This window comes from Sus scrofa, chromosome 6, assembly GCF_000003025.6.
Source record: "Sus scrofa isolate TJ Tabasco breed Duroc chromosome 6, Sscrofa11.1, whole genome shotgun sequence".
In the NCBI taxonomy this organism is placed as follows: Eukaryota; Metazoa; Chordata; class Mammalia; order Artiodactyla; family Suidae; genus Sus; species Sus scrofa.
Window position 1 is genome coordinate 167545841 of NC_010448.4, and position 18916 is coordinate 167564756.

At 42.3% G+C, this 18916-nt stretch overlaps 1 protein-coding gene and 1 long non-coding RNA gene across 14 annotated transcripts in view; one reads left to right on the forward strand and one right to left on the reverse strand.

Moving 5' to 3' along the window:
- Positions 1-18916, reverse strand: part of ST3GAL3 (ST3 beta-galactoside alpha-2,3-sialyltransferase 3) — a 233545-nt gene that overhangs the window by 182493 nt on the left and 32136 nt on the right. For 10 of the 13 annotated variants that reach the window (XM_021093466.1, XM_021093470.1, XM_021093474.1 and 7 more), the window contains exon 2: positions 12768-12912. The exons of 1 other annotated variant lie outside the window; for it this stretch is intronic. In XM_021093466.1, the coding sequence (XP_020949125.1) occupies positions 12768-12882 (115 nt within the window). In that variant the 5' untranslated portion in view covers positions 12883-12912. 13 annotated transcript variants of the gene reach the window in all.
- Positions 8447-11149, forward strand: LOC102162566. Its single transcript, XR_300059.3, has 2 exons — positions 8447-10168; positions 10848-11149. It is a non-coding gene; the product is annotated as an uncharacterized LOC102162566 (long non-coding RNA).

Here is an 18916-nt window from a genome sequence, read left to right on the forward strand (position 1 = left end):
GCCTACGTCAGAGCCACAGCAACGCAGGATCTGAGCCGTGTCTGCAACCTACACCACAGCTCACGGCAACGCCAGATCGTTAACCCACTGAGCAAGGGCAGGGACCAAACCCGCAACCTCATGGTTCCTAGTCGGATTCGTTAACCACTGCGCCACGACGGGAACTCCATTTTTTTTTTTTTTTTGGCCTATTTTTAAATTGAATAACCTACGCTCTCACTGCTGTGTTAGTTCTTCATATATTTTGAATAACAATCCTTTATCAGATGCGTCTTTTACACTTTTTCTTCTCTCAAACTGTGGCTTGTTTCTTCATACTCTTCACAGAGCAGGTTCTAATTTTAATGAAGTCCAGTTTTTCAGTTCTTCCTTTCATGAACTGTATCTTTGGTGTTGTATCACCAAATCCAAAGTCTTCTAGATTTTCTCCTCTATCTTCTAAAAATTTTATAGTTTTAAGTTTTACATTTAGGTCTGTGACCCATTTAGTGTTAACATTTGGGAAAGGTGTAAGGCCTGTCTGGATTTTTTCTTTTCTTTCTTTCCTTTTTTTTGGGGGGGGGGACATGGATGTCCAGTTGTCCCAGCATCACTATGTCAAAAAGACTCTCTTTTTGGAGTCCCCACTGTGGCGCAACGGGATTGGCTGTGTCTTGGGAGTGCTAGGATACAGATTCGATACCAGGTCTGGCACAGTGGAGCCACAGCTGCAGCCTCGGTCAAAACTGTGGCTCAGATCTGATCACTGGCCGTGGGGACCCCCATCCCGTGGGGTGGCCAAAAAAGAGTATCTTTTCTCCACTGCCTTACTTTGGCCCCTTCGCCAGCGACCGTTGACTTTATTTGTGTGGGTCTATTTCTGGACTCTCTGTCAATGTTCCATTGATCTGTGTGTCTATTCATTGCCAACACCACACTGTCTTGATGACTGCGGCTTTATGGTAAGTCAGGTGACGCCAGTCCTCCAACGCTGCTGTTCTGGCACAGTGCTGTGGCGGCTATTCTGGCTCTCTGCGTCTCCATATAAACTTCAGGGTCCGTCTGTTGGTATCCACCAAATAACTCGCTGGGATTTTAACTGGAATTGCCTTACATCTATAAATCAAGTTGGGAAAAACTGATACCCACAGCATATGGAGGTTCCCAGGCTAGGGATCGAATTGGAGCTGCAGCCTCTGGCCTACATCGCAGCCACAGCAATGCCAGATCCGAACCGTGTCAGCAACCTACACCACAGCTCATGGCAACCTCAGATCCTTAGCCTACTGATGGAGGCCAGGGATCGAAGCTGCGTCCTTATGGATACTAGTCAGACTCGTTTCCACTGAGCTTTGATGGGAACTCTGAGAAGAACTGACATCTTAAAGGTATTTAGTCTCCCTACCCATGAAAATGATATACCTCTCCATTTATTTAGTATTTCTGTTATTTTATTCATCAAAGTTTTGTAGTTTTCCTCATACAGATCTTGTACACATTTTGTTAGGTTTATGCCCAAGCATTTTACTGGAGGGGGGGGGGATGCTGCTGTAAGTGGTACTGGGTGGTGTTGTTCTATTGTGTTTTTAATTTCAAATTCTACTGGTTCTTTGCTCATTTATAGGAAAGTGATTAACTTCTGCACACTCACCTTGTTTCCCTCAACCCTCCTACGGTCACTTACTAGTTCCAGGAGGTTTCTGACCATTCTTTTAGACTTTCTGCATGGACAACTGTGTCACATGGGAACAAAGACCGTTTTATTTCTTGCTTCTCTATCTGTATAGCTTTTACTTCCTTTTCTTGTCTTATTGCATTAGCTAAGCCTTCCAGCACAATGTTGAAAAGAAATGGCGAGAGGGCACACCCTCGTCTTGTTCCTGATCTTAGAGGAAGGACTTCCATTTCACCCCATTAGGTACGGTGTTAGCTATAGGTTTGGTAAATAGGCTTTATCGAGTTGAGGAAATTTCCTTTTATTCCTAGTTTACTGAAAGTTTTTATCATGACTTGGTGTTGGGTTTTGTCAAATACCGTTTCTACATCCGACGACAGGATCATGCGATTTCTCCTCTTTAGTCTGTGGATGTGATGTATTACATTACTTGATTTTGAATGCTGAACCAGCCTTGCATACCGGGGGTTAATCTCACAACCGTGATGTGTAATTCTTTCTACGGACTGCTGGTTTTTGATTTGTTACTATTTGGTTGAGGACTTCTGCATCTATGTTCATGAGAGATATTAGTTCATAGATTTCTTTTCTTGTAATGTCTTCATCCGGTTTTGGTATTAGAGTAATTCTGGCCTTCACAGACTTAGAAAGTATTCCCTCTGCTTCTGAAAGAGGTGGTAGAGATATGGCTAAATTTCTTTCTTAAAATTTGGTAGAATTTTGCAGTTCTCATCATGGCTCAGAGGAAACGAATCCGACTAGTATTCATGAGGAAACGGGTTTGATCCCTGGCCTCACGCAGTGGGTCAGGATTCTGGCGTTGCTGTGAGTTGTGGTGTAAGTTGTCACAAACACAGCTCAGACCTGGCATTGCTACGGCTGTGGTATAGGCTGGCAGCTGCAGCTCTGATTTGACCCCCAGCCTGGGAACTTCCACATAAAAAGAATCTTTATATCTTAGAGAATCGACTTATCATTATATAATGCCTTCTAATTTTCTTTCCTTTGAACCTTGCTTTGCCTAAAATTAATACAGTGGAGTTCCCATCACAGCGCAGTGGAAACGAATCCAACTAGAAACCATGAGGTTGCGGGTTCGATCCCAGGCCTTGCTCAGTGGGCTAAGGATTGCCATGGGCTGTGGTGTAGGTTGCAGATGCGGCTCAGATCTGGCATTGCTGTGGCTGTGGCATAGGCCAGCAGCTACAGCTCCGATTAGACCCCTAACCTGGGAATGTCCATATGTCGTGGGTACAGCCCTAAGAAAAGGACAAAGACAAAAAAATAAATAAATAAAATAAATACAGCCAGCCTTAGTTTCTTTTGACTAGTGTTAGCATTGTATATTTTTCTCCATTTACTTTTTTCTTATAATGTTTTATTTTTTAACCATTTTTAAAAATTGAAATATAGCTATTTTACAATGTATTAGTTTCAACTGTAAAGCAAGGTGATTCAGATATATATGTATATATTATATATATTATATATTATGTGTGTATATAATATATATAACATATATCTTCTTTTTCAGGTTATTTTCCATTACAGGTTGTTACAAAATAGTGAATATAGTTCCCTGTAGGTTCTTATTGTTTGTCTATTTTTATTTAGTAGTGTGCATATGTTAATTCCAAGCTCCTAATTTATCTCCCCATCCCTACTATCCCCTTTGGTAACTATCGGTTAGTGGGCTATGTCTGTGAGTCTGTTTCTGTTTTGCAAATAATTTGTTCATTTGTATCATTTTTTTCAGATTCCACATATAAGTGATACCATACACTATTTGTCTTTGTCTGACTTACTACATTTAATATGATTCTCTCTAGATCCACCCGTGTATTGCTGTAAACGGCATTATTTCATTCTTTTTATTTTTGCGTAATATTCCATTTTATATATCTGTGTGTGTGTGTGCATGTATACTGCTGTGATTTATGTCAAAAAGTGTCCTGCCTATGTTTTCCCCTGGATTTTTATAGTATCTGGTGTTACATTTAGGTCTTTAATCCATTTTGAGTTTATTTTTGTTTATGGAGTTAGGAGGTATTCTAATTTCATCCTTTTACAATGTAGTTGTCCAGTACTCCCGGTACACTTGTTGAAGAGACTGTCTTGTCTCCCTTGTGTATCCTTGCCTTCTTTGTTGTGTATTAATTGACAATAAGTGTGTGGGCTGACTTCGGGGCTTTCTATCCTGTTCTGTTGATCTACATTTCTGTTTTTATGCCAATACCATACTATTTTGATTACTGTAGCTTTATAACATAGTCTGAGGCCAGGGAGCCTGATCCCTCCAGCTCTGTCCTTTCTCAAGATTCCTTTGGCTATCCTGGGTCTTTTGTTTCCCTACAAATTTTTAACTTTTTGTTCTAGTTCTGTGAAACCTGCCCTTGGTAATTTGATAGGGATTGCACTGAGTCTGTAGACTGCCTTGAGTAGCACAGTCATTTTGACAGTACTGATTCTCTCAATCCAAGAACACAGTATATCTTTCCATCTGTTTCTGTCATCTGTAATTTCTTTAATCAGCATCTTATAGCTTTTGGAGTATAGGTCTTTTGCCACTTAAGTATGTTTATTTCTAGGTATTTTATTCTTTTTGATGCAATGGCAAATGGGGTTGGTTTTTAAATTTTTCTCATATTTCGCTGTTAGTATATAGAAATGCAACAGACGTCTGTACACTAGTTTTGTATCCAGCAACTTTACCAAATTCATTCATGAGACCTAGGAGTTTTCCGGTAGGTAGCATCTTCAGGATTTTCCATGTATAGCATCATGTCAGCTGGAAACAGTGACATGTTTTTTTTTTTCCCTTTTTTGGCCACCCCATAGCATATGGAGCTCTCAGGCCAGAGATCAGATCCAAACCACAGTTGCAACCTACTGCTGCAGCTGTGGCACAGCTGGATCCTTAATCCACTGTTCTGGGCTGGAAATCAAACCTGGATCCCAGTGCTGCAGAGACACTGGTGATGCCAACAATGAAAGTTTTAATTCTTCTTTTCCAATCTGGATTCCTTTTATTTCCTTTCCTTCTCTGATTGCTGTGGCTGGAATCCAAAATTATGTTGAGTAAAAGTGGCGAGAAAGAACATCCTTGTCTTGTTCTTGATCTTAGAGGAAATGTGTTCAGTTTTCACTGCTGAACTTGAAGTTAGCTGTGAGTTTGTCATCGATGGCCTTTAATATGTGGAGGTAGGTTCCCTCTGTGCCCACTTCCTGAAGAATTTTGATCATAAATGGATGCTGAATTTTATAAAAAGGTTTTTATGCATTTATTGAGATGATCATGTGGTCTTTAATCTTCAGTTTGTAATGCAATGTATCACAACTGATTTGTGGATATTGAAAAATCCTTGCATCTGTGAAAGAAATCTCACTTGATCATGGTGTATGATCCTTTTAATGTATTGTTGGAGTCACTGTGCTAGTATTTTGTTGAGAATCTTTGCATTTATGCTCATCAGTGATATTGACCAATGATTTTCCTTCTGTGTGATATCTTTGGTTTGGGGAGCAAGGGGATGGTGGCCTCACAGAATGAGTTTGAAAGTGTTCCTTCCTCTGCAATTTTCTGGAATAGTTTCAGAAGGATAGGTGTTATTCTCCATAAATGTTTGGTAAACTTCACCTGTGAAACTATCTGGTCCTGGACTTATGTTTGTTGGGAGTTTTTAAATTACTGATTCAATTTATGTACTGGTAACTGGTCTGTTTGTATTTTCTATTTTTTCCTAGTTCAGTCTTGGGAAATAGTACCTTTCTAAGAATTAGTCCATTTCTTCTAGGTTGTCCATTTTATTGACATATAGTTGCTTATAGTAGTCTCTTACGGTCCTTTGTATTTCTGTGGTGTCAGATGTAACTTCTTTTCATTGCTAATTGTATTGATTTGGGGCCTCTCCATTTTTTTTTTTTTTCTTGATGAGTCTGGCTGAAAGTTTATCAATTTTGTTTATCTTTTCAAAGAACCAACTTTTAGTGTTATTCATCTTTTCTATTTTTTAAAGTTTCTATTTCATTTATTTCTGCTCTGGTCTTTATGATTTCTTTCTACTAACTTTGTTCTTCTTTTTCTAGTTGCTCTAGGCATAAGGTTAGGTTGTTTGAGATTTTTCTTGTTTCTTGCTACAAACTTTCCTCTTAGAACTGCTTTTGCTGCATCCCACAGATTTTGGATTGTAACATTTTCATATTTGTCTCTAGGTATTTTTTAATTTCCCCTTTTTTAAATCTAATCTTTTTAATGGCTGCACCCATGGCATATGGAAGTCCCCAGGCCAAGGACTGAATCTAAGCCACAGGAGTTAGATTCTTAATCCACTGCACCACTGCAGGAACTTCCTTATTTATTCTTTGATTTCTTCAGTGATCCATTGGTTAGCATACTGTTTAGCCTCCACTATATTTTTTGCAGTTTCTTCCTAGTAGTTGATTTCTAGACTCATAGCATTGTGGTCAGAAAAAAATGCTTGGTATAATTTCAGTTTTCTTAAATTTTCCAAGGTTTGCTTTGTGGCCCAGCATGTGATCTATCCTGGAGAATTTACTTTTAATCTGTATGTGTCTTTATAATTAAAATGGGGTTCTTGTAGACAACAGATAGTTAGGTCTTGGTTTTTTCGGAGTTTTTTTTTTTGTTTTTTTTTTTGTTTGTTTGTTTGTTTGTTTTTTTTGTCTTCTTTAGGGCTGCAGGTGCAGCATATGGAAGTTCCTAGGCTAGGGATTTAATTGGAGCTGTAGCTGCTGGCCTTCTCCACAGCCACAGCAATGCCAGATCCAAGCTACATCTGTGACCTACACCACAGCTCATAGCAATGCCAGATCCTTAACCCACTGAGTGAGGCCAGAGATTGAACCCACGTTCTCATGAATACCACTTACTGCTGAGTCACGACAGGAACTCTAGTTGATCTTGTCTTTTGATCTACTCTGACAATCTGTCTTTTAGTTGGTGCATTTAGGCCATTAATATTCAAGTGATTATTGATGTATCTGGAGTAATATTTACCATATTCATTACTGTTTTCTATTTGCTATCCTTATTCTTTGTTCCTATTTTTATCTTCCACACTTTTTATGCCTTGTGTGGTTTTAAGTGAGCATTTTATGATTCCATTTTCTTTCCTTTTTAGCATACTGATTATACTTTTTTAAAAACTTTTTAAAGTGGTTGCCCTAAAGTTTGCAATACACATTTTCAACCAATCTAAGTCCACTTTCAAATAACACTATACCTCTTCACAGGCAGCGTGAGTACTTTACAATAATGAAATAATCCTAATTCCTACCTCTCATGCCTTGCATCATTGCTATCTAAATGCACATAACACATACACATGATATATACATAAGCACACAAAATCAAATACATTATTGGTATTATTATTTTGAGCAAACTGTTATCTATTAGATTAATTTTTCATTTTTTAAAAATGAAAGTGGGAGTTCCCAATGTGGTATAGGTCACAGACACAGCTCAGATCTAGTGTTGCTGTGGCTGTGGCGTAGGCCGGCAGGTATGGTTCTGATTTGACTCCTAGCCTGGGAACTTCTGTGTGCTATTATTGTGGCCCTAAAAAGCAGATAGATAGATAGATAGATAGATAGATAGATAGATAGAAGATAGATATTTTATTTATTTATTTATTTTTGTCTTTTTGCCATTTTTTGGGCAGCTCCTGTGGCATATGGAGGTTCCCAGGCTAGGGGTCTAATCAGAGCTGTAGCTGCCAGCCTACGCCAGAGCCACAGCAACGTGGGATTTGAGCCGCATCTGTGACCCATACCACAGCTCACGGCAACGCCGGATAGTTAACCCACTGAGCAAGGGCAGGGATCGAACCCGCAACCTCATGGTTCCTAGTCAGATTCATTAACCACTGAGCCATGACGGGAACTCCGATAAATAGATTTTAAAAATTAAAAAATTAAAAAGGAAAGTTTCTAATTTACCCTCACTTATTCTTTCTCCAATGCTCTTCTTTATTTAGAAGTGAGTTTCTGATCTACATTATTTTCCTTTTATCTAAAGAATTTTTCACATTTTTTGCAAGGTAGATCTACTGCAACAAATTCCCTCCATTTTTGTTTGTCTGAGGAAGTCTGTATTTCTCCTTCACTTTTGAATAATAATCTCACAGAGTACAGAATTCTAGGTTGGTGGGGTTTTCCTCTCAACACGCTAAATATTTCACTTCAGTCTGGTCTTGCTTGCCTGGTTTCTGAGGTAAGTCAGACGTAATTCTTATCTGAGTTCCTCTATGGGTAAAGTATTTTTTCTTCTGGCTTCTTTTAGGATTTTCTCTTTATCTAGATTTTCTGTAGTTTGAAGATGGTATGCCTCAGTATAGTTTTAGGCATTTTCCTGCCTGGCATTCTCTGGGCTTCCTGAATCTGTGGCTTGGTGTCCGACATTTACTTTGGGAAAGTTCTCGGTTGTTATTGTTTCAAATATCTCTTGTTCTTTTCCTCTTTTCCTTCTGATACGTCCATTTCACATACGTCATACTTTCTGTCGTTGTCCCACAGCCCTTGAATATCCTGTTTTTTGGTTGGTTGGTTGGTTTTTTCAGTCCTTGTTCTCTTTGCTTTTCAGTTTTTTGAGGATTCTATTGATATACCCTCCAGTTCAGAGATTCTTTCCTCAGCCAGGTCCAGTCTACTAATAAGCCCATCAAAGGCATTTCTGTTACAGTATTTTTTTTTTTATCTCTAGCATTTATTTTTGGTTCTTTCATAGGATTTCCATCTCTCTGCTTACATTGGCCATCTGTCCATGTATGCTATCTACTTTATCCACTAAATCCCTTAGCCTATTAATCTTAGCTGTTTAAATTCATGGCCTGATCATTCCAATATTCCTGTCACATCTGGTTCTGATGCTCGCTCTGTCTCTGCAAACTGCATTCCTGCCTTTTGTTATACGCCTTGTACATTTTTTCTTGATAGCCATGCATGATGTACCAAGTAAAAGGAACTGCTATAAATAGGCCTTTAGTAATGTGGGGTGAGATTAGGGGGAGAGGAAACTTCCCACAGCCCTATGACTAGGTCTCAGCCTTTTAGTGAGCCTGTGCCTCTGGACTGAGAACTGCGCAAGTATTTCTCAGGTTTTCTCTCCCGCCTTAGGTGGGACCAAATGGCGAGAGTGGGTTGCAGTTGAGTATCTCCTTTCTCCCACACAGAAGGCTCGAGATGGCTAGAGCTGGCTACTTCCCTTCCCCCAAGTCACTTAGGCTCTGGTAATACTCCAACAGGTTAGGCTCTAATTAACTAGTCTCCCTTGAGGGCAGGCCTTGTTAAGAAAAACAAAGTATTTAGGTATATTTCACAGTGGCTCCTTTCCTTCTTCTGCTGCCAGATGTAGCACTTACTGTGGGACTCTGGTCGAACTCCTGCAGGTAAATGTCACAACACTCCTGGGGGGTCCTCCTGGAGTTTTTACCTCTTGGACTTGTCTCCACTGAGCCTCCAGCAATTTGTCAATTATACCTCAGGTTTTTCCACTCTGGTGCTGGTTTCTCTGACAGTTTCCACATGAGACTCTCCTCTAGGCCCCATTTCTCCAGTCTTGCGGCAGCGGATTGCCCCATGTCCTCGCCGCTGTCACAGCGCCAGCAAGAGTCGAATTTTCAGTCCATTCACTTTTCCCCTTGTTATTAGGTCAGAGTGGCAACCACCAAGCCCCTTAACATGCAGAACAGGAAACCTCAAGCTACAGAACTCTTAAAAACCAACTAGACTGGTCTCGGACAGGAAGCCTTCAGCTTAAGCGTTTGACCCCAGTGCTGGCACTCTGACCAAGCCAAGGCCACGTGTCGCTCTAAACCGCTCAAAAGAGAACAGTGTGCATCCTTCTACGTATGCCCTGGGATTACCTACATCTTAAAACTTTCTAGCTAGAAAGTTTCACGTAGACTTCTTTTAGAACATGACACGTGATAATGGTTTTTTTATTTCTTTCTCATGTCACACGCTGAGAGCATAAAGTCTACATTCATCTTACGTCCAGTTTACAATGAACATACTGCTTTTGCTAAATGAACAATACAAACTCTGGACTCCTCTCCTTCCCCCTTCCATGAAGGAATTCCAGTGCATCATCTTGATTAAGTCATAAACAGGATAGAAAAGTAAGGAAAAACAATGCTTTAGACATCTATTTTTCAAACTTGGAAATGCCCTTTGAGTTCCACAGGTAAAGACACACAAACTCTTTCTCACTGAGCCTCTCTGAAGCCTCCACTTCTACATCTGTAAAAGACGATGATAATAATAACCAGTATAAACTACGAGGAGCAAAAGAGGTTATGAATCTACAGCTCCCATTACGGTACAGAGGTAGCGTAGACACTCAATAAATTATGACGTTCATCTCAGCAGCAGCAGCAGCAGCAGCAACATCACTAAACCACCGCCCAAATCTCAGCGCACAGCAGGCATCTACTTTGAGGAGCTCCTTTGCTGTGACCTTGTTTACGGAATGAAGGGCCCTTCTCTGCCTTGGTGAGCTATTGGGATGGGTCGTACTAGTCTCTTCTCTGATATTATAGCGCAGAAATAATATGCTATAGTAAGAAGCTCTAAACAACCTACTCAAAGTCAAATATCTGAAAGGCTTGAGAGTAAGAATAACAGAAAACGTGTAGCTAGTGGCTACAGCTAACAGCCAACGCAAAGGTCAGCAGTAAATAAATATTAACAAACTACGGAAGCCTCTGACCTCATAAACCCCTGTGTCACCAGGAGGACTTTCTCTCTTCACCTAATTTTCCTTTCCTTTTCTTTCTCCACCTCCGTCCTGACACTACCTACTAGCTCTGTTCTGAGCCCCCTTCCTCTCTCTTCTCACCAGTGAGAATACAGAATTAAATCCTGTTCTTAGTATTTATCATACGTTTTGGTAAAATAATGAACACAGGTCTTAAAGAAAGAAAATCAGAATTCAACTCCAGTCCTCACAGTTATGTAACGTGGGTAAATTAATTAAACGAAATACTTCCGTTTGCTCAAGTGCAAAATAGGGATAATAATAGCATCTTCACATGGTTACAGTGAGAGGCCAATTAAACTTGTGAATTATCTAGCTTGAAACCTGACCCACGATAGCTCCTCCACAAAGTCAACGTGCTTCTCAGTGTCTCCAGGAAAAAAATTATCTAAGCTGTGGTTGTGTCTTCCACAGGTCAGTGGCTCTTCACAGAAACGGAGCCCTCCCTCCAGTCCTTTGCACAAACTTCCATCGCTGGATGGATCCAGAGGAATCTCTCCGTTATGGATCCTGTCAACGTCTCTAACGACAGAATGCTGCGCTGCACTGATACAAACACCCCTTACTCCGGCCCGTCTCCTTGATTTTAAAAATACGTCGGAACAGACAAATGTAAATGAAATCTGGAAACACAAAGCAATTACTGATAACTGTAAGCTACACACTTAAAAGGCACTTAAACATTTCATATAAAACAATAAATGAAAGATACAGTATGATACTTTTAAAATTGGCTTGAAGCGTCTTTGGTAGTTTGGGCCACGTGAAAGAATAAGGATCCAGGAGTTCCTGCTGTGCTGCAACAGGACTGGCAGCATCTCTGCAGTGCCAGGAGGCAGGTGTGATCCCTGGTCCAGCACAGTGGGTTAAAAGCATCTGGCCCTGCCACAGCTGTGGCATAGGTCACAACTGTGGCGCGGATCTGATCCTTGACCTGGGAACTCCATATGCCGCAGGGTGGCCAAAAAAAAAAACAAAACAAGAAAAAGAAAGAAGGAAAATAATCAACTACTTCAGAGGAACAGTTCCTGTGTTAAGGAGTCAATACAGTAGTGGACTGGAGTTCCCATTGTGGCTCAGTGGAAACGAATCTGACTAGTATCCACGAGGATGCAGGTTCAATCCCTGGCTTCGCTCAGTGGGTTAAGGATCCAGTGTTGCTGTGCGCTGTGGTGTAGGTCACAGATACGGCTTGGATCTGGCATTGCTGTGCCTGTGATATAGGCCAGCAGCTACAGCTCCAATTCAACCCCTAGCCTAGGAACCTCCATATGCTGCAGGTGTGGCCCAAAAAAAAGACCAAAAAATAATAACAATACTACAGTAGTAGACCAAATGCCAGATGCCTCTTCCAACTCATTCTATTTCATTTTAACCTCCTGTGTAGAGACTGACTCTATTCTCAGGTGAATTCCACACTGGTATCCAGTAGGTGTTTGCAGACATAAAAACTATTTTGGAAAAGAGACATTCACTAGGAATCAGCACAGACTACCCAGACTTTTTCGTAGCCAGCTCAGACAGCCGTCAGACAAAGGAACCAGAAGAAGAGCTGTGTGTGGCCACCATGGGACACTGGAAGCTACAGCCAAGGAAACAGTGTGCAAAGCTCGTTGCGGCACAGTGCAAGCCCTTCCACTGCAAAGCCCAGACCACAGCACAGTCAAGGCTGGGTGAGCCGGAAAAGGTGGGAGAGGGGGCGAGGGGGGTTGGTGGGGAGGGGGTGTTTCAGGCAGCCTCACAGAAAACAGTGTGACACATGAGAATGGCTGCACAGGGAAGAAAGGGATCAGACGTTACTCAGCAGGGGCAGAATGAAGACATTATTCTACTCAGGTCCAAGTTCAGCACCAGTAAGAGCTCCAAGGATTCAGTAGACACAATTTCTTCGGGGAAAGTAAAAGACAGGATTAAATTAAAAACGGAAAATCCAAGGACGAGATAAAGATGAATGTCCTAAGAGCGCTGGAAAACCAACTTCGACAGCAAGCCCAAGGCAGTGACTGGCAAAGGGGAGCAGCAATAAACTCTCATAATTAAAAAAGGACATTCGAGAACCCGAAGCCCCGGCACGGTTTGCGTTTTTATTGCAGCACAGCACGCTTCCCCTGAGTGCACAAAAGGATGTGCCATGGCATGCAGCTGTTTTCAAAACCAGCAAAGTTCTCCAACAAGAGCAACAACAGTGGTGGGCGGTTTCTAAGCCCAAGTCCCGGAAATGCTCGGTGCCCCTCTCTGAAGAATTTGAGATGACTGCGGCCACAGGAAAACCCGATAACTAATCAGCAGAGGCTGTTCCCGGGGGCGGGGGTAGGCTAGAGTCACCATACTTACTGGAGTCCTCCCACTGGAGTAAATGTAGCTTCCACGCAGAATAATACAAAAATCCCAACACCAGAAAAAGGCAGAGGGCTAGCAGCAGATTGCGTACAAATACCAAGAGTCCCATCTTCACATGATTTACAGTTTCCTACATGACCTAAAGAAAAAAAAACAAAAAAAAACCAAAAGAACAATTTAGGTCTTCAATAATAAGCAATCCTCGTACGGATACACTCAACCTTAACCTAAGTATTTATGCGAGAATTTCCAAATGAAGAACAGCCTAGAATTACCCCTTAGTTGGGCATCCTCCAACCTGCTCAAGCCCGTCTCAGCTTCACCATCATTCAGCATCCAAGCCGGAAATCAGCCGTGATCCTCAGGTCCCTCCCCCTCATTCCCGACAATCGCTGATCCAACTCTGGCAGTTGCATCCTCCTGGATAAATCTCAAATCACATCCCCTTCCCGCCATCACGCCCCTCGTCCGCGCCAGCACTGTATGCCCACTGCACAAGTTGCCCTGCCTCCAAACCCACGCTCGCTGGATCTACTTGCCACCCAGCACGAGGAGGCACAAACGGGGCATTCCTCCCCTGCCTGAACCCCTTTCTATTAGTATCTCACTGCCGCTCTGACAAAGCACCACAACCCCAGCAGCCTGAAACCACACACGGTTACTGCCTCGCAGTTCTGAAGGCCAAATGTCAAGGTACAGTGTGGCTCAGCAGGGTCCCCTGCACGAGGCAGCACAAGGCCAAACCCAGGCGCCTGGCAAGCTGCCTTCCTTTCTGGAGACTCTGGAGATGAACCTACTTCCAAGCTGCTTCAGGCTGTAGGCTGACTTCAGCTCCTGCAGCTGCAGGGCCCAAGGGCCCGATGCCTTGCTGGTTATCAGCCAGTCTTTGCTCCTGTGCTCCTGCTTTCCATGCAGTCCCCCTGCAGCCACAGCAGGGTCAGCCCCTCTCACGCTGATCTTTCCAACTTTCCTTCTACCTCATCTTGCCTCCGTTGCCAGCCAGAGAAACTGCCTCGCTTTTCAGGCTCATGTGATTAGACTGGGCCCGCTTGAATAGCCTAGGGTCACTTCCCTATTTTAAGGTCTGAAGCCTTAATTTCGTGTGCAAAGTCCCTTTTGCCATGTAAAGCAACATATTCGGAGTCCAGCGATTAGGGTGTGGGCATCTTTGAGGGGCCACTCGGCCTAACACATCTTTCCTTCAAGCTTCCGTTCCTTCAGAAGAAAGGAATGGCTCCTTAGGATCCAGCAGCTTCTCGTCACACCCCATCTGACTCCTAAACCACCTCTTGTTTCTCCCACTCTCATCTGTGTGCTGTGCTCCAGCCCCCCTTCTTTCTATGCACTGGACATTTCTTGCTGCTTCTCGCCTCAAGGTCTGTCTGTGGTATTTTCTCCACTACCTGGCGGCACATGCTCTGATACTCACTTAAATCAGCATCAGCCATGAAGAGCTCTCCTTCTCCCTTTTTTTTTTTTTTGTCTTTTTAAGGCTGTACCCTCAGCAGCATAAGAAGGTTCCTAGGCCAGGGAATCAGAGCTACAGCTGCTGGCCCCTCCAGAGCCACAGCAACGTCAGATTCGAGCCACGTCTGCGACCTACACCACAGCTCACAGCAACACGGGACTCCCAACCTCTGAGCGAGGCCAGGGACAGACCCACAACCTCATGAACACTACCCAGGTTTGTTTATCGCTGAGCCACAACGGGAACTCCCCAAGAAGACTGCTTAAGATCACCCTTCCCCACCCCACTCAGGTATCTTAGTCATGAAATAACATTTGAGAAGTTATGTATAAATATTGTAAGTGAAGTGAGAAAAATTTATCACTTGCAGATTATATAACTGTCCACCTCGAAAAGCCAGGAGAATTAACTGAAAAACCATTAGAACTAATGGAAAATTCAATAAAGTAGGTGATTATATGATTCGCTTACAAAAATCAATAGCTTTTTAAAACCTATACCAGCGATAATCAATTAGAAAATGTAAGGGGGAAAAAATTCCATTCATGATGACAACGAAATCTATAAAATACCTAAAAATAAACTTTGGAAGAAATGAACAAGATTTTCACCAAAGGACATAAAAGATCCAAATAAATAAACAGACATAACAACCTCCTAAGTGAGAAGATTCAATATTGGAAACACGTCAGTTCTCCTGAAATGTCAGTTCTCTATAAACGTAGCCTCACTCCCGTCAAAATCCATGATTTTTTTTGAACTTGGATCTAATCTTAATCTGAAGAGTTCATACCCAGAATGAGTGAAGAACTTTTTTGATGAAAAATAATGAAGCGAGAATTTGCTTTATCATATTAAAACCAATTCCAAGCTATAATTATTAAGCTGGATGGGTACTGGCACAGGAAAAGACAAACAGACGACTGCAACAGAATAGAGTCTAAAAATGAGATCTCTCAATAACAGATACAGATATGGATATATACACGTACACACACACACACATAAATGAATTTACTTCCTCTACATTTTTGAATACACGATAAGCATGTAAGTTTTTTTTTTTTTTTAAAGACACAGCTAACTGCTGCTGATATGGTTACCTCTAAGAAATAAGATAGGACAATGAGAAGCACTTTTCCCTTTATACATTTTGGATTAAATTTGCTCTAAGTCACAGGTATTGCCTCTATAATTTTGAATATTTAAAAAATCACACATAAACAAATGGGACCTAATCAAACTTATAGGCTTTTGCACAGCCAACGAAACCATAAATAAAATAAGACAACTTACTAAATGAGAGAAAATATTTGCAAACAATGTGACTGATAAGGGATTAATTTTCAAAACACGCAAACAGCTCAGACATCTCAATAGCGAAACAAATAAACCAGCCCGTCAAAAACGGGCAGAAGAACTAAACAGACCTTTCTCCAAAGAAGACCTACAGTCGGCACAGGCACCTGAAAAGATGCTCATCATTGCTGATGGTGATGAAATGCAAATTCCGACAACAACGAGGCATCGCCTCACACCCGCCAGAATGGCCATCATTTAAAATCTGACAAATCATAAACGCTGGCGAGGGTGCGGAGGAAAGGGAGCCCCCCCACGCTGCTGGTGGGAATGTCAACTGCGCAGCCCCTCTGGAGCACAGCATGGAGGTTCCTCAAAACACTCCAAATAAAGTTGCTGCATGATCCAGCCGTCTCACGCCTGGGTACGCGCCGGAGAAGATGAAACCTCTGATTCCGACAGAGACGTGCACCTAGTGTTCAAAGACACGGAAGCGACCTGAACGTCCAATGACAGGTGAAGGCATAAAGACAGCGTCAAACACACACACACACACACACAGATACACGCAGCCATAAAACGCGAAAGAAAGTCGTCTGTGGCAACCCGGACGGACCTGGAGACGATCACGTTGCGTGAGGTGAAGGCGTATAAAACACCGAATAATATCACCTCTGTGGAATCTAAGATACAACAGACGCAAATGAACTTATGCACAAAGCAGAAACATTCACAAAACAGAGAAAACAAACCTACGGTGGGGGCTGGGGGGAAGTGCTTGGGCTGTGGGATGGAAATCCTGTGAAACTGAATGGTTATGATCATTATATAACTACAGATATGATAAATTCATTTGAGTTATTAAAAAAAAAAACCACCTCTGGTTACCCAGGGGGAAAGACGGGGCGTTGGGGGGGGAGGACTGGGGGTTTGGGACAAGCACCTGTGAACTGTTGTGTATAAAACAGATCAACAACAAAGTCCTACTGCGCAGAACTGCAGTCAACGCCCTTTAACAAACCCCAATGGAAAAGAAAACGCAAAAAATATCTATGGCTAAAGAATCCCTTTGCTGCACATCGGAAACGCACAGAAACGTCAAATCAGAAACTTTAAATCAACGACCTTTCAATGTGACCTCGCAAACAAATCGCACATTGTAGAAACAGAAATTGGCAGACTTTGGGGAGCAATTTGGAAGTACGGTACGCCCTGCTTTTTGAACGTTCGCTTTCCGCCCCTTTGCTTCTATGAAAGACCTAGGCGAGAACCTGTTTTCACTAAGTGGAAGAAATCCAAAGAAGATTTTCACTTTGATGGAAAGAGACGAAAAGAGCCTTTAGCATCTCTTCTGCGCCAGCCGTTACTGGCAGTGGGCACCCAGAGCAGTGAGAGGAGCACCGCCAGCCTCCCTTCCCAGCAACCACACTCACCCTCTCTGCACCAAGCCCCCAGGGCTCTGAATTCCGCCTGTGAGCATCTGCACTTAATCTTGATTTATTCTGTGTATCTGTTAGCAGAGGTACCCCCAGGTATCAGAAAAGCCCAAGAGAACTTGGAAGAGGGTGACCACGCTTGGCGCAAGGATGGAGGTAATGAAGCACTTAGGTCTTGGCGAACAAGACGGAGATGGGCTGAAGCTGCCTGCACCCACCACTATTTACAACAGTGCACGCACACTATGCACACTCAGAGAGAAAGAATACGGGCAGCTGCCAAAGCACTGCTGGCTCTGCTGGTAGCAAAGTGATCTCTTTCCACTGGCATCTAGTAACAGAGACACTGGAAAGTCTACTTCTTGAGTAGATTGATGGGTGTACACAGCATGGTGTTTCTATTAAGGTATCTTACACATGTAAGCCCAAATCAGTCCTTTAAAAGCTGACACAGAAAGCACTGAATGATGAAAATGTAGAGGCAGTCATGGGTAGTTTGATCAGTTTTTGAGGGGAGGGCAGCTTGACAGCTTAAAGGTTACTGGACAGAGTGCTCGACTGATGCTGAAGCTGCTGAAACGTTCCCTGAAGAACTGAAGAAAGTAGTTACAGAGGGTGGCTATTCATATACGCAAGTGTTTAACTATGATAAAAATTGCAATTTATTGGGGAAAAACTGCTGAGCAAAACACTTATCTTGATAGAAGACAAGCAAGCTAAGGGTACAAGATATCAAAGGCCAGGTTTGCCAGGCCAGGCCTGCTGTCAACACCACCGGTCATGCTATCCTAAGACCTCTACTAGTGTACCATTCAGAAAACCCAAGGGTACTGAGAGGCACTGATACAAACACACTGCCTATTATGCTTTTTTCACATCCATGCGGTTGGAATAATCAAGTGATATTTTTTCTGAGTACATGACTGAATCTGTTGAAAAACACTGTGAGAATGAATGGATTAAGAAGATGCGGGGAGTTCCCGTCCTGGCGCAGTAGTTAATGAATCTGACCAGGAACCATGAAGCTGTAGGTTCGATCCCTGGCCTCGCTCAGTGGGTTAAGGATCTGGTGTTGTCGTGAGCTGTGGTGTACGTTCTAGACGAGGCTTGGATCCCACATTGCTGTGGCTGTGGTGTAGGCCAGCAGCTACAGCTCCGATTAGACCCCTAGCCTGGGAACCTCCATATGCTACCGGAGCGGCCCCAGAAAAGACAAAAAAAAAAGAAGAAGATGTGGTATATATACACAATAGAATACTACTCAGCCATTAAAAAGAACAAAATAATGCCATTTGTAGCAACATGGATGGAACTAGAGAAACTCATACAAAGTGAAGTAATTCAGAAAGAGAAAGCCAAATACCATATGATATCACTTTTATCTGGAATCTAATATAAGGGACAAATGAACCTTTCCACAGAAAAGAAACACACAGACTTGGAAAATAGTCCTGTTGCCAAGGGGGAGGGGGAGGGAATGGGCGTCTGGGGTTAGTAGATGCAAACTATTGCATCTGGAGTGGATAAGCCATGAGATCCTGCTGTACAGCACAGGGAACTTTATCTAGTCACTTGTAATGGAACATGATGGAGGATAATGCGAGAAAAATATGTGTATACATGTGTGTTTGAGTGTGTGGGTGAGAGAGAGAGAGAGAGAGACTGGGTCACTTTGCTGTACAGCAGAAAATTTACAGAACACTGTAAACTAACTATAATGGAAAAAATTTCAATCATTAAAATAAAAAAATCTAAAATTACAAATAAAAATTAAAAGTGAATGCAAAAAGAAAAGAAAAACACCGTGAGAAAACAAGCTACGTAAAAACTGTCCTGTGACTGTCAACGACTGCACTGCCCACCTGCCGGGCATCACCAAGTACAGCAGCAATATCTGTGCTGTGTTCTTACCACCAAATAGGACGTTGATGCTGCAACTG